General features: G+C 53.6%; 1 protein-coding gene across 4 annotated transcripts in view; it reads left to right on the forward strand.

Annotated features, from left to right (window-relative positions):
* The window catches only part of NHSL3 (NHS like 3), a 61922-nt gene that overhangs the window by 26592 nt on the left and 23314 nt on the right, over positions 1-12016 (forward strand). For 3 of the 4 annotated variants that reach the window (XM_084963681.1, XM_084963679.1, XM_084963678.1), the window contains exon 2: positions 5942-6106. In XM_084963681.1, coding sequence (XP_084819807.1) covers positions 5974-6106 — 133 coding nt within the window. In that variant the 5' untranslated portion in view covers positions 5942-5973. Of the gene's footprint in view, positions 1-5941; positions 6107-6618; positions 6994-12016 lie in introns of those variants that run through there. The other variant, XM_021095815.2, reaches the window with a different exon arrangement.

Genomic DNA, 12016 nt, shown 5'->3' on the forward strand with positions numbered 1-12016 from the left:
ATCTCTCTCATTTATGGACTGAGTGGGTTTCTGTGTGTGTCCTTTTTGTATTGGTGGATGTCTGAGTGTCTGTGTATCTGGGAAAGTGAACATTTGTGTATCTATGTGTGTCTGGGTGTCAGCCTGTCTGTGTATAATTAGGTAGTTTCTGTATCTGTGTGTTTACATGTGTTTCGACATCAGCCTGTCTTAGAGTACCTGGCTGTTTATGGGTGTCTAGATGTGTCAGTGTGTATCTGGGTTTGTTCGTGTGTGTGTGTGTGTATTCATGTACGTGGGTATGCCGTTGGGAACTGATGTGCATGTGGGTCTCTCAGCCTGTGTTTGTGTCTCAATGTGTTTGTGTAGGCCCCTGTGCGGGTGGTGGCAGGTGGAGGGTGTCCCTGAGAATCCGCACCCAGCTGTTTCCCTCTGATCATGGGCAGGGAGCTCTGCGCACACATCTTGACCTCTCCCCCAGCTTCCAGAAGGCCCTGACTTTGGGCACTTCCTTCCCAGCCTTGCCCTTGGGCACGGGGCCAGCCATGCTGCCCAGGACTGATGGAGTTGGTGTATGTAAACACCTGGAAGCCCCACCCAGGGGTCTCCTACATAAAGCCTTATCACCTGGCAGGCCTGGCCGGTCGTGACCTTGTTTGGGGGGGCAGGTGAGAACCGAGGAGTGACCCCTCTCCTTGGAGAGCAGTGAGTCCTGTGGATCTCGGGGTCAGGAAATCCTGGCTCTCTCAGCCTAGGTCGGTGTCCATCTGGCCGGCTTCTTGTGCTTGTCAGATGCAGCCAGACAGCTGAGAAACAAAGCACATCTCCATGGCAACTCGCCTCCGCCTTTGAACTTGGGCAGTTCGGTGGTTTTGTGGCCCCTTCTTCAAGCCCGGCACTAGGATGGGGGTGGGTGGTAAGGATGAGTAATGAAGCTTCTGTGCATGATGCTGCAACACCCCACACATCCCAACGCACTCCAGTACCTCCACATACCCCTTTTCTAGGTGAAGTCACATGTTCAGATGGGGAAACTTGTACTCAATGAGGGCAGGTGTCTTACCCAAGGACACCCATCTCAGTAGGACTAAGATGAAAGCCAGTTTAAAAAAAAAAAAAAAGGAGTTTCCATTGTGGCTCAGTGGTTAACAAATCCGACTAGGAACTGTGAGATTGCAGGTTTGATCCCTGGCCTTGCTCAGTGGGTTAAGGATCTGGTGTTGCCGTAAACTGTGGTGTAGGTCACAGACTCAGCTCAGATCCCGCGTTGCTGTGGCTCTGGCGCAGGCCGGCAGCTACAGCTCCGATTAGACCCCTAGCCTGGGAATCTCCATATGCCGTGGGTGCAGCCCTAGAAAAGACAAAAAGACTAAAAAAAAAAAGAAAGCCAGTTTAGGCTAATTTTTTTTGGCAACGCCCACAGAATGTGAAAGTTCCTGGGCCAGGGATCGAACCTGTGCCACTGTTGCACAACAACCTTTACCCACTGCACCACAGGGAACCTCCTAGGCTAACAAGCCATTAAGCTGGGCTGACTGGATAACTCATTTCTGTGCAGACCTCAGAATAAAGCTTCTCCTGACATTTTAGAAAAATAAATTCATACAGATAAAGCATTGCCTGTATCCATTTTTTTTTTCTGTCAAATAAAATTTAGGTAGCTTTTGTTTGAGGGGGAAAAATAGAAGTTCCACAGCTAAAAGAAAAAGGTTGAAACCCACTTTTCTACACTGTGTAAAGCTCAAAGAGTAACAATCTGATCACAGAATAACAGGTAAATCAGGAAGCCTGGAACACAGAGCTGGTGCTCAGGAGATAGTGGTTGAAAGAATGCAAGGAATCAGAATTCATTCCACAGTGGAGACTGGGCAGTGGCACAGCAACCTCTCCTTTCTCTCTGTCTCCCCCTCCTCTCTCTTCCCTTCCCTTCTTCAGCTTCCTAGGAACTGGCAGCAGCTCAGAGCTGGGAGCCCACAAGACTTTATCTCACCACTAACACCTTAGGCATTAATGCAACTCTCAACCCAGCAGGGAAAATGGGTGGAATTAGGCTTGGGGCCTGATTCGAAGAGATGCTGGGAGGATCAAAGAAGATCTCAGCAGGGAGGTTGTTTGAAATGTTGACATGCTCCACAGATGCCAGGAGTCACAGAGTAGGGGGCATAGGAATGCCCACTGTGGGGATGAGACCTGAAGAGTGCCTCCCATCCTGGTTAGGGAGGAGAGAGGTGGCAGGCATTAGACACAAGGAACCCCTTTCTATTTTCTCTTCCCAATGAAAAAGATCAAAGGGTAGATTCTTTTTTTTTTTTTTTTTTTTTTTTTTTTTAGGGCTGTATGTGCGGCATATGAAAGTTTCCAGGTTAGGGGTTGAATTGGAGCTACAGCTGCCAGCCTACACCACAGCTCACAGCAATGCTGGATCCCCAGCCCACTGAGCAAGGCCAGGGATTGAACCCGAATCCTCATGGATACTAGTTGGATTCATTTCTGCTGTGCCATAGTGAGAACACATTTTTTTCCCCCCAAGGGTAGATTCTTAGTTCATTCTGAAACAGAAACCCCTTTGAGAATCTGGTTAAAGCTATGGCTCCTTTCCCTGGAAAAGACACATACAGGTGCAGTTGAAGTTAAGTAAAACATTCTGGAGGTTCCTGGGGGCCCAGCTGTGGCCCCAGGATAAATACCTTCCTTTTCTAGCATCCTAACAGCCAATCCTTGAAAGCAGTGGGGGTGGGGCAGGGGTACAAAGCAAGTGATCAGTAAGAAAACACACATACAGGGGAGTTCCTGTTGTGGCTCAGTGGGTTAAGAACCTGACATAGTGTCTGTGAAAATGTGGGCTTGATCCCTGGCCTCGCTCAGGGGGTTAAGGATCAGGCGTAGTTCTCAGTGTGGCTGGGATCTGCTGTTGGCCTCAGCTGTACCTCCCCCTAGCCCAGGACATTCCATATGCCACAGGCAAGGCTGTAAAAAGAAAAGAAAGAAAACACACACACATGAATACAAATCAATTTGATTTTTAAATTAAAAAAAAATTAAATTTATTTATTCAGAAAGTTATTATTTTTTGGCCCACGCCTGCAACATGTAGACGTTTCCAAGGCAAGGGATTGAACCTACACCACAGCAGTGGCCCTTGCTGCTTCAGTAAAAATGTTGGATCATTAACCAGCTGCACCACAAGGGAACTTCCCAGAAATCAATTTTTTTTTTATTTTTAGGGCTGCACCTGCGGCACATGGAGGTTTCCAGGCTAGGGGTGGAATTGCAGCTACAGCTGCTGGCCTACACCACAGCTCACAGAAACCCCAGATCCTCAACCCACTGAGCAAGGGCAGGGATTGAACCCGCAACCTCATGGTTCCTAGTTGGATTTGTTTCCATGGCACCACACCAGAACTCCCCACAAATCAATTTTAAATTCCACCTCTGCCCAGAGGTTCCTGTGTGCCTGTTGGCGAGTCACTCCACCTCTCTTTAGGCTTTCTTGTCCATAGAATAGGAGGACTGCTAATCTCTCAACATCTTCAACTTGGCAGAAATGCTCCGCCCTCCTCAGGTCTAAGAACTGAGGAAAGCCACAGGTGCTCCGGCTTGTGCCTGTGTGCTTTACAGGCTCTTTCCCTTCCTGCTGTTCCCTGTAAAATGACAGAATCTCAGCCACACCTTGGCCTAGCTGCCCAGTCTGGAGTCTGGGTGAAGGCCAGGCCCAGCAGAGGACAAAGCTGGAGCCTATGGGAGGCAGGTCTTCTAAGGGAGGGGGGTTTGGGAGTGTTGGATGGTGTGAGGGCAATATAGGGTGGCCTTGGGATTTTCGGAAACATAGGAAGCAAAGTTGGATGACTTTAGGGGCTGTTGCACCAAGCCTGGTTGTTGCTGGTTCCTCCTTGGGGATACACTGGCAACTTCCTGCCAGATCAGGTGACAGCCTGGCTTCAGGATGGACTTTGGATCCTGCCTACAGGGGCTGCTGGGAAGTTAGTTTTCTTCACTGCCCAGAGGGAGAGCAAAGAAATGGAGCTGAGCTGAGCAATCATGAACACAGAGAGCAGAGTTGCAGGCTAGCCCTTCCCAGCCAGCCAGAGGGACTCAGGAGCACACCCGTCCATTAGACCAGGGGACAAGAAGGAAAGCTTTGCTGCTGGTCTGAGGGTGGCTGGAGATGGGAGGCGAGGATGTCTGGGTGTTGAAGTTAGGAGCAGTGAGGGGAATACAGCCCTGACCTCTCCCCACTCCTCTTTCCTCTCCACCTCCAAATCAGGGGATGCAGTCTATGAGTTGACTCCTGAAGGTTGTGGTTAGAGGGAAGCCTTCAATGAAGAATTACATGAGTCACTGGTAGGGCCAACTTCATGGGCCTAGTCACACACGGCCTTGCTCCCAGAAAGGGCCATGCTTGGCTGAATGCTCTGCTGTTGCCTTCTTGAAATTTTTAATAATTTTTGAACAAAGGCTCTGAATTTTCATTTTGCACTGATTGCTGCAAACTGTGTAGCCAGTCCTGGCCACCAGGAAGAAAGGAGGGGCTGAAAGGGTTGGTAGGGGGCAAGACTTCCCAACACTCCTCTCCCGATCACCTCTTCCAAAAGCCAGAGTATTGGAGTTCCTTTCGTGGCGCAGCGGTTAACGAATCCGACTTGGAACCATGAGGTTGCGGGTTTGATCCCTGGCCTTGCTCAGTGGGTTAAGGATCCGGCGTTGCCGTGAGCTGTGGTGTAGGTGGCAGACGCCGCTCGGATCCCGAGTTGCTGTGGTTCTGGCGTAGGCCGGCGGCTGCAGTTCAGATTCAACCCCTAGCCTGGGAACCTCCATATGCCGCGGGGAGCGGGCCTAGAAAAGGCAAAAAGACAAAAAACAACCAACAAAGCCAGAGTATGTCTCCCTCTCTCCTCCCTGCCATGCATCCAGATCATCCAAAAGGCCAAGGCCCTGTGCATCACTCTTTCTCCAAGTCTCAGGCCTGCCTATAACACTCTGCCTCTGATACTCACCACCAGAAGGAGAGACAGGGCCCTTAGGGCTAGTGCTGAGCTGGGCAGAGAGCACCACGAAGGCCCAGGGTGATCCCTGTACGTGGCACAGTGCCTGACCCAGAACGGGAGCTCTGGGATTGAGGGATGGGACTAAATGAATAGTGGTTAGATGGGAAACTCAGCCCAGCAGAGACAGTGACCTACCCAGCTGCCCAGGTCGGGGAGTGAGTGTCAGTGATGGACCAGGTTTTTCACAGCTGACCCCTTGGGGGCCACTCAGGGGGCTAAGGTAAGTTAGAGAGGCCACACTGAGCACCGTGATCATTCTACAATATTAGGGTGCGTGTTATCTACACGACTCCAGGGCTGAGTGGGCTGGCCGAGGACCAGGAGAAAGCTAATTGGCCAGGGTCAGGTTGGGTGATGAGCACAAATTCTAACTGGTGGGGTGATCACTTGGCCCTTCTGGGAACCCAGAGAGGGAATTCAAGAGGTCTGAACCCATAGCTGGCCCCTAGGGCAATTTCTAGCTCCTGGGGACCAAGCAGAGATAAGACCTAGATTGCTGGTCTTAGCTCTTCTGCTGCTGACTACCTCTGGGCTCTTGGGCAACCACTGTCCTCTCCTGGCCCTTCTGTGCTATGGGGCTATCACTCCCTGCCCTGCTTCCCTTCTAGCTTGTGGTGGGATCAGATGATATAAAAGTGCTCCGTCAGCTACGGTAAATAAAGAGCCAGAAGCATGGAGGAAACAAGCACAGCAGTTTCCTGATTCTTAAAGGCTTCCTTTCCCTACCAGCTTCTTCAGTCACACTTGCCACCTGCAGAGGATCTCAAAGCACCTTATAAAGCTGTGTCTTCAAGTCCAAGATCAGCTCTAATTCAGGCTGAGCACCCCAATGGAAAATCTAGACCCAGGCAGGAGTGCTCTGGGGACTCACAGCCTGACCCAAGGGTAAACTGAGGCACGGCTCTCCTCATTTCCAGGCACCGCAGGATGAAGCTCCAACCCAGGAAGCATGGGTCCCAGGTCCACACCAAGGACCGATAGAGGCTGGGGGGAGGATGTGTCGAGGGAGGAGAAAGGAGTGAAGGAAGACTGCCCAGTCACCAGATGGGAGAAAAAGGCCCACTGCCGGTCCCAGGTCTCAGGTGGGTCTGAAGTCTGTCTATAGAGCAAAACCTCCAATACTGCCCGAATCTTGGAAACATTCTCAGGATTCCCAAGTCCCAGAAAACGAATTGCAGAACCCCCCATCTCGACCCGAACCACACTCGGGACAGCGAGTTCTCTTGGGGTCCAACCCCAACATTTCTCTTCCTCCTTATCCTGAGCACCCCCACCCCAGTCCCCGGACTTCCCTCTCCGGACCCAGCTCTCTTCAGTGCCCACTCCGGAACAGAACCTCGGTCCCGCCCTGCGACCCCGCCCTCTCGTCCGGGGCCCAGTCGGACCGTCTTCCCTCCGGGCCCGACCTCGCCCTCCCCAGCTCCCGAGCCCCCGAGCCCCCGGACCGGGTCCGCGGACCAGGAGGAGGCGGGGAGGGGCCGCCGGCAGCACCGCCCCCGCCCCGCGGCCGCTCCCTCCCGGTTCCGTGCCTCCCGGCCTCCGCGCCCCGCCCGCCGCTCCGCGGCCCCTCCCGCGCCGCTCCCGCCGCCCGCCCGCTCGCCCGCTCTGCCTCCGCCGCCCAAACTTTTCTCCGGGCGCGTCTCCCCGCGGCGGCCGCCTGCCCGCGCGCCCCCGGTCCATGGGCGCCCCGCCGCAGGGGGCCTGACCCCCGCCGCCAGGTCCGCCCGCCGCGCCATGGCGGCCCGCGAGCCCCCGGCCGCACCTGCGGCCGACGAGCCGGGGGGTCCCGGCGGTCCCCCGCGCAGGAAGAAGTCCCGCTCCGGCGCGTCCGGCCTCCGCCGCGCCTTCAGCTGGCTGCGGGGCAAGCGGCGCAAGAAGAAGGCGGCGGGAGCCGAGGGTGCCGAACCGGCCGCCCCCCGGGCCAAGAAGGCGGACGACAAAGCCAGAAGGGCCAAGGGTAAAGGCCGAGGTAAGGCGGCCGGGCACCTGGGCAGGCGCCGGGCGGCGCCCAGGGTGCGGCCAAGGTGACGCCGCTGGGGGTCCGCGGCGTGTCGGAGGGGGGTGACTCCTAGGCGCCGGTGCTGGGGAAGTGAGGAGCCCAGGGCTCAGCCCGAGCACCCTTCCTCTGCGCCGCCCCGCCCCCAGAATTTCCCAGACTCAGCCCAGCTCTGCTCTAGTGGGAGGGGACCCTCCAATTGGGGCAGGGATCCCCAGGCTTAAGCAGGAAGTGCTGGCCGCCAGGCTCTGGGGATGGTGGGGCAACCCCTCCTCCCCCAGCTCGCTCGGTTTCTGCCCTCTGCTGAGTCAGGGGGTCAGAGACTTGACTCTGGCCTGGGGCCAATGGGAGAGGCAAATGGCCTCGCATCTCTGGTGGGGGTCCCTCTGGGTCTGGAAAGTCGACCGGACTCAAAAGGTGGTTTAGCCTTGGAGGTGGATCTGGGTTTCCATCCCCACAAAGGACCCAGCACGGAGCACGACAGGCATTGGGTTCTTCACAGTGTTAGCGTTTCCTATCTGGCCCCCTTCACCACTCACCTGGGCCAAACCGCAAACATCCACCTCCTGGGGTGGTGAGCTCAAGATAGGAGCCAAAGGCCTCTCCCACCACTCCTTCCCCCAGCCCTGGTAGAAACGTGTCGAAACGTGTCGAAAGTGTGCTTGCTGGAGAGGGAAACTGAGGCCCAAGTTAATGGAGAGGCTGTACCTGGGTGGAGGCTGGGTACTTGAGACACTACAATTAATCCCCTGCCTCTAGGCGCCTTCCACCTGATGGATGGCAGCCTGAGGGGAAGGGTGGCTGACCTGGCCCATCCCTGCTGGGGTCCGTTTTCTTCTGGCCACTTGGCTTGGTCCTTCCCTCATCTTCCTCTCTGTTTCTGTCTCCTGTTGGAGAGGGAGGGAATGAGTCTCTGCTAGAGGGTGGGGCTCCCTTGGGGCCTGCTGTCCTAGGAAGTCTACTTTGCCTGTGCTCCTGCTGCATTGCCAGAGGTGAGGAAATGGCGGTGTACGTCGGGCCCATCCCATTCTGCCTGTGTTTACCCTCCCAGTGTCCTTTAACCGCCTCCTCCTCCGGAGAGTTAGAAGGAACACTTTAGGGATCAGGAAGAGGGTGAAAAGCCTCTTGTGTGATTGCATCCGGCCTGATCTTCCTTTTGGATCTGCGCCCTGCTCCCCTTCGGTCCAGCCACAAATAGAAGTTGGGTGCCGGGGCTGAGATGACTGGGCCAGGCCCTGAGGGAAGGTCTGTGTGAGAGGTCTTTCCAAGGGCTCTGTAGCCCCAACAATATCTGAAGCCTGTCCCAGGGCTGCCCCTCTGAAGTCATCCTCCTGTCACTCAAGGGGGCATGGGTCAGAATTGCAGCAGAATGGATTGTGGTCAGACTGTCAAGCTTGGAGACAGAAGGCTAATGGTATATCCCAGGGCAATGGACCCTTTCCCCCTGGGAGACCAGCCTGGAGGCAGGCGCTGGAAAAGCTGACCCTGTAGGTGTCTGCTTAGGCAGCCTGGGTTAGGGGTCACTGGGTCAGTGGTAGGCCTCCGCCTGCCTTGTGTTTGGTATTGGGTAGCACTGGGCTTTCTGGGCAGCAGCCGGCCTGATTTGGGCCCACGTGCTTGGACAACACCTCCCTGCCTCTGGCTGCTGTTTCCCCAGGTCTGGGGGTGGCCCCGGGTACGTCTGGAGGAAGTCTCGCTGCCTTTTGCTTCAATCTCCTATTATTCCAATTGTTTCCTTGTCACCTGCCTGGCCAAACTTCTTTTCTGTTTATTAAGAGAAATAAATCTGATCTCTCTAATCTCCACTGGCACTGCTGGTCAGGAAGGGGAAGCCCAAAGCAGGCTTAACTCTTTCTGGGGAAACTGTTTAGAATGGAGATTGGGGGAGATGGGGAAGAGGCACACATAGACAATTCCTGGGAGGTCAGGGGTCTTTGCTCGGGGAGGTAATTATCTCCCCAACTCAGATGTTGGACCAAAGAGCCATAGATGCAGGTCTTGGCTCCCCTAATCTGGATACCCTACTATAAATGGGAAAACTGAGCTTGGGATAGATTTTGAGCCTCTGTCTTCCAGGACTCCCCTGCTTCCTCATTGCCCTGCATAGACTTAGAAAGGAAAGAGAGGAAGTCTGACATTTATTGATTATTTTTAATGTGCCAGGAGCTCCTCATCCATTATCTCATTTGCACCCATTTGCAGGTGAAAGGACTGAGGTTTAGAGACAGTGAGCAATTGATTTGCCCACCTGGGATCTTCTGCCTCCAAAACTGATCCCGCTTCTATATGGTTCTCCCAAGGACATAGATCAAGGGGTAAGGCTTAAAGATCTTCTCATCCAGGGAGTTCCTGTCATGGCGTAGCAGAAACAAATCTGACCAGGAACCATGAGGTTTCGGGTCCAATCCCTGGCCTTGCTCAGCAGGTTAAGGATCCGGCGTTGCCGTGAGCTGAGCTGTGGTGTAGGTCACAGATGTGGCTCGGATCAGCCTTGGTGTGGCTTTGCTTTGCTGTGGCTCTGGTGTGGGCCGGCAGCTGTAGCTCCGATTCGACCCCTAGCCTGGGAACCTCCATATACTGCGAGTGTGTCCCTAAAAAGCAAAAAAAAAAAAAAAAAAAAAAAATCTTCTCATCCAACCTATTCTACAGAAGGGAAGAGGCCCAGAGAAAAGTGAGGGAATGTGTTTGTGAGAGTATCAGAGTCAGACAAATTAATGAGAGTTCACATCCTGGCTCAGCAGTTGGCAAGCCCCATTAACACTGGGCAAGCAAGTTCTCTGTGGCCTCACTTATTCCATTACTGTCTCTGGAAGACGGGGGACCTTCTCATTGGGGTGACCCTCTGGCTGGACATATCCTTGATGAGTCTGTGAACTTTTCTGGCTCTCCAAGATTCTCACAAGAGAGGATGTGAAAATTAGATGAAAGTGAAGTCACCTCTGTAATGTAAGGGGTCACTATTATTGTTTGTTGAAGCACTTGAGTTGTAAGGACCCAGTCTGGAAGGAATGGGCTCTGAGGCTGATAGGACAAGCCCTTCCTGGGCCCTGGTCTGCCCCTCATGGGCCATGTGACACTGGCAGATTATTAACCCCTCCAGGCCTCAGTTTCCTTATCTGTAAAACAGAGATAACAAAGCCTGGTTTACAGGGGTGTTTCAAGGATCAAATGAAATAACAGACATGTAAGTGTATTGTCAACTGTGGAGCACGGTCTGGATGGCAGCAGGTTGCTGCCACTGTGATGCTGAGGACGTGGGCATTAGCTAAGTCTATCCTGATCCATGTTTGGAAAACAACCCACTGGTTCCACCTCAGATACCCTTGATGATGATGGTGATGGTGACTGAGGGGGATCCACAGAACGTGGAGTCTTACCTTTGTCCAGCGGAGGGCTCAGGCCCAAGAAAAAAAGTAAAAAACAAAACCAAGCCAAAAAACAATCAGGAATCCATATTTTACAGAAATATCACCTGGACTCTAGACAAGTATGTGGGGAGGAAGTGTTTCCAGGACAGATGCCAGGACTGGAGCCCGGCAGATAATCAGGGGAGGCTTCCTGGAGGAGGTAGACAGAGTGTGGAAGGAGGGCAGGGTGCTGGCTAATTTAAGGGGAACAAGAGGGCTGCTACGCAGCAGATGCCTGACAGGCATTTTCATGAATGTCTTTCTTTGCTGTCCTCACAGGACCGCAGGAGGAGGTCAGTCATTACTATTTAGATGAAAAAATAGGCCCAGAGGGTGGAAGTAAGTTAGTCAAGGTCACTCAGCTTCATTCATAGGAAAAAGACAAATTCCTTACTGTAGCGTCAGGCACTGTTCAGGGTAACACACATACTTGGGACAAGAAAGGCGAGGTTCTGGCTTGCACGGAAGTGGTGAACACAGCGGGGCAGTGACAGAGCCCCCCAGCCTGCCTCCAGAGGCCACACTCTCCAAACAAGAGAAGATGAGGTTGGATGTGTTTCTGACTCTGGGGAGTAACCGCTGCAGAATCTTAGGACCAGTTTCCGGAGAAGGAATATACAGCTTCCTTCAGGCCAGTGGGGAGGGGCTGGGGGTGGGGTGGGGGTGGGGGTGGGGATGGTTCCAATACCCATAGTGAGAATTTAGCAGCTACCCTGTCAGGCTCAGCAGATTTAACCCCATGAACTTTGGCCACTCACTCAGGAGAGCTGTCCTTGGCATGGGGTTATGGAGAGACCCTTGAGTTTGGGTTCTGCTTTGTCAAGTCCTGTCCCACTCTCCTTGGCAAGACACTCCTCAGTCTTCACAAAGATGGAGTTTAATGGCTCTGACCATTTTAGAATTCTGTGTGTTTGAGAATGGGCTGGAGGAGCAAGCTGGGAGGGGCTGGGGACCTGGGGGTGGGAGCTGTGTTCAGGAAAGGAGAGCCTACCTTTGGCCAGTGTGACGTTGGGACCCAGTGGCCTGAATATCTGACCCATAAGGAAGGTGGGTGAGAAGGAGGTGGTGTGAATAATGCCAACTCTCCCAGTTGAGGAAGGGGCCCGTATAGCTCTAAAACCAAGTGAGGACCCAAAGGCACTCTGGTTAGCGGTCACTTTGCCTTTCTGAGGTCAGGGTGGTATGTGTTTGCCTGTCAATAAACACTCCATGTATTTCCACATTCTCCACTATTGCATGTGCTGTTCCCACACCTAGGATGTGCTTCCCTTCCCTTTTCTATCCAGGACTTATCTTCATAGGTCTGGTACAGCATCATCATCTATGTAGTACTCCGGGGAAATGACAGCCCCCAGACTCTAGAACAGGGTGTTTGAGAGATGTGGAGTTGGACAGGCTAAGCTTTTCCTGCCACCTTCTTCTTGGGGAAGGGTATCTCAGTGTCTTTCGCCTGGGGCCTGGACTGATGGGATGTGGGCAGGGCTCCCTCTGCTGTGGAATACATCCAGTTGGGGAGTGGCTCTCATAGTTGAGTCTAGTTTGGGTGTACCTCTGCCAGGTCCCTCTGAAGGGATGAGCATTGTCTGCCT

The sequence above is a fragment of the Sus scrofa genome, chromosome 6 (assembly GCF_054392235.1).
Source record: "Sus scrofa isolate SSC_HxYL_T2T_F1_AM1 chromosome 6, Sscrofa_HxYL_maternal_Yorkshire_Landrace_v2.0, whole genome shotgun sequence".
In the NCBI taxonomy this organism is placed as follows: Eukaryota; Metazoa; Chordata; class Mammalia; order Artiodactyla; family Suidae; genus Sus; species Sus scrofa.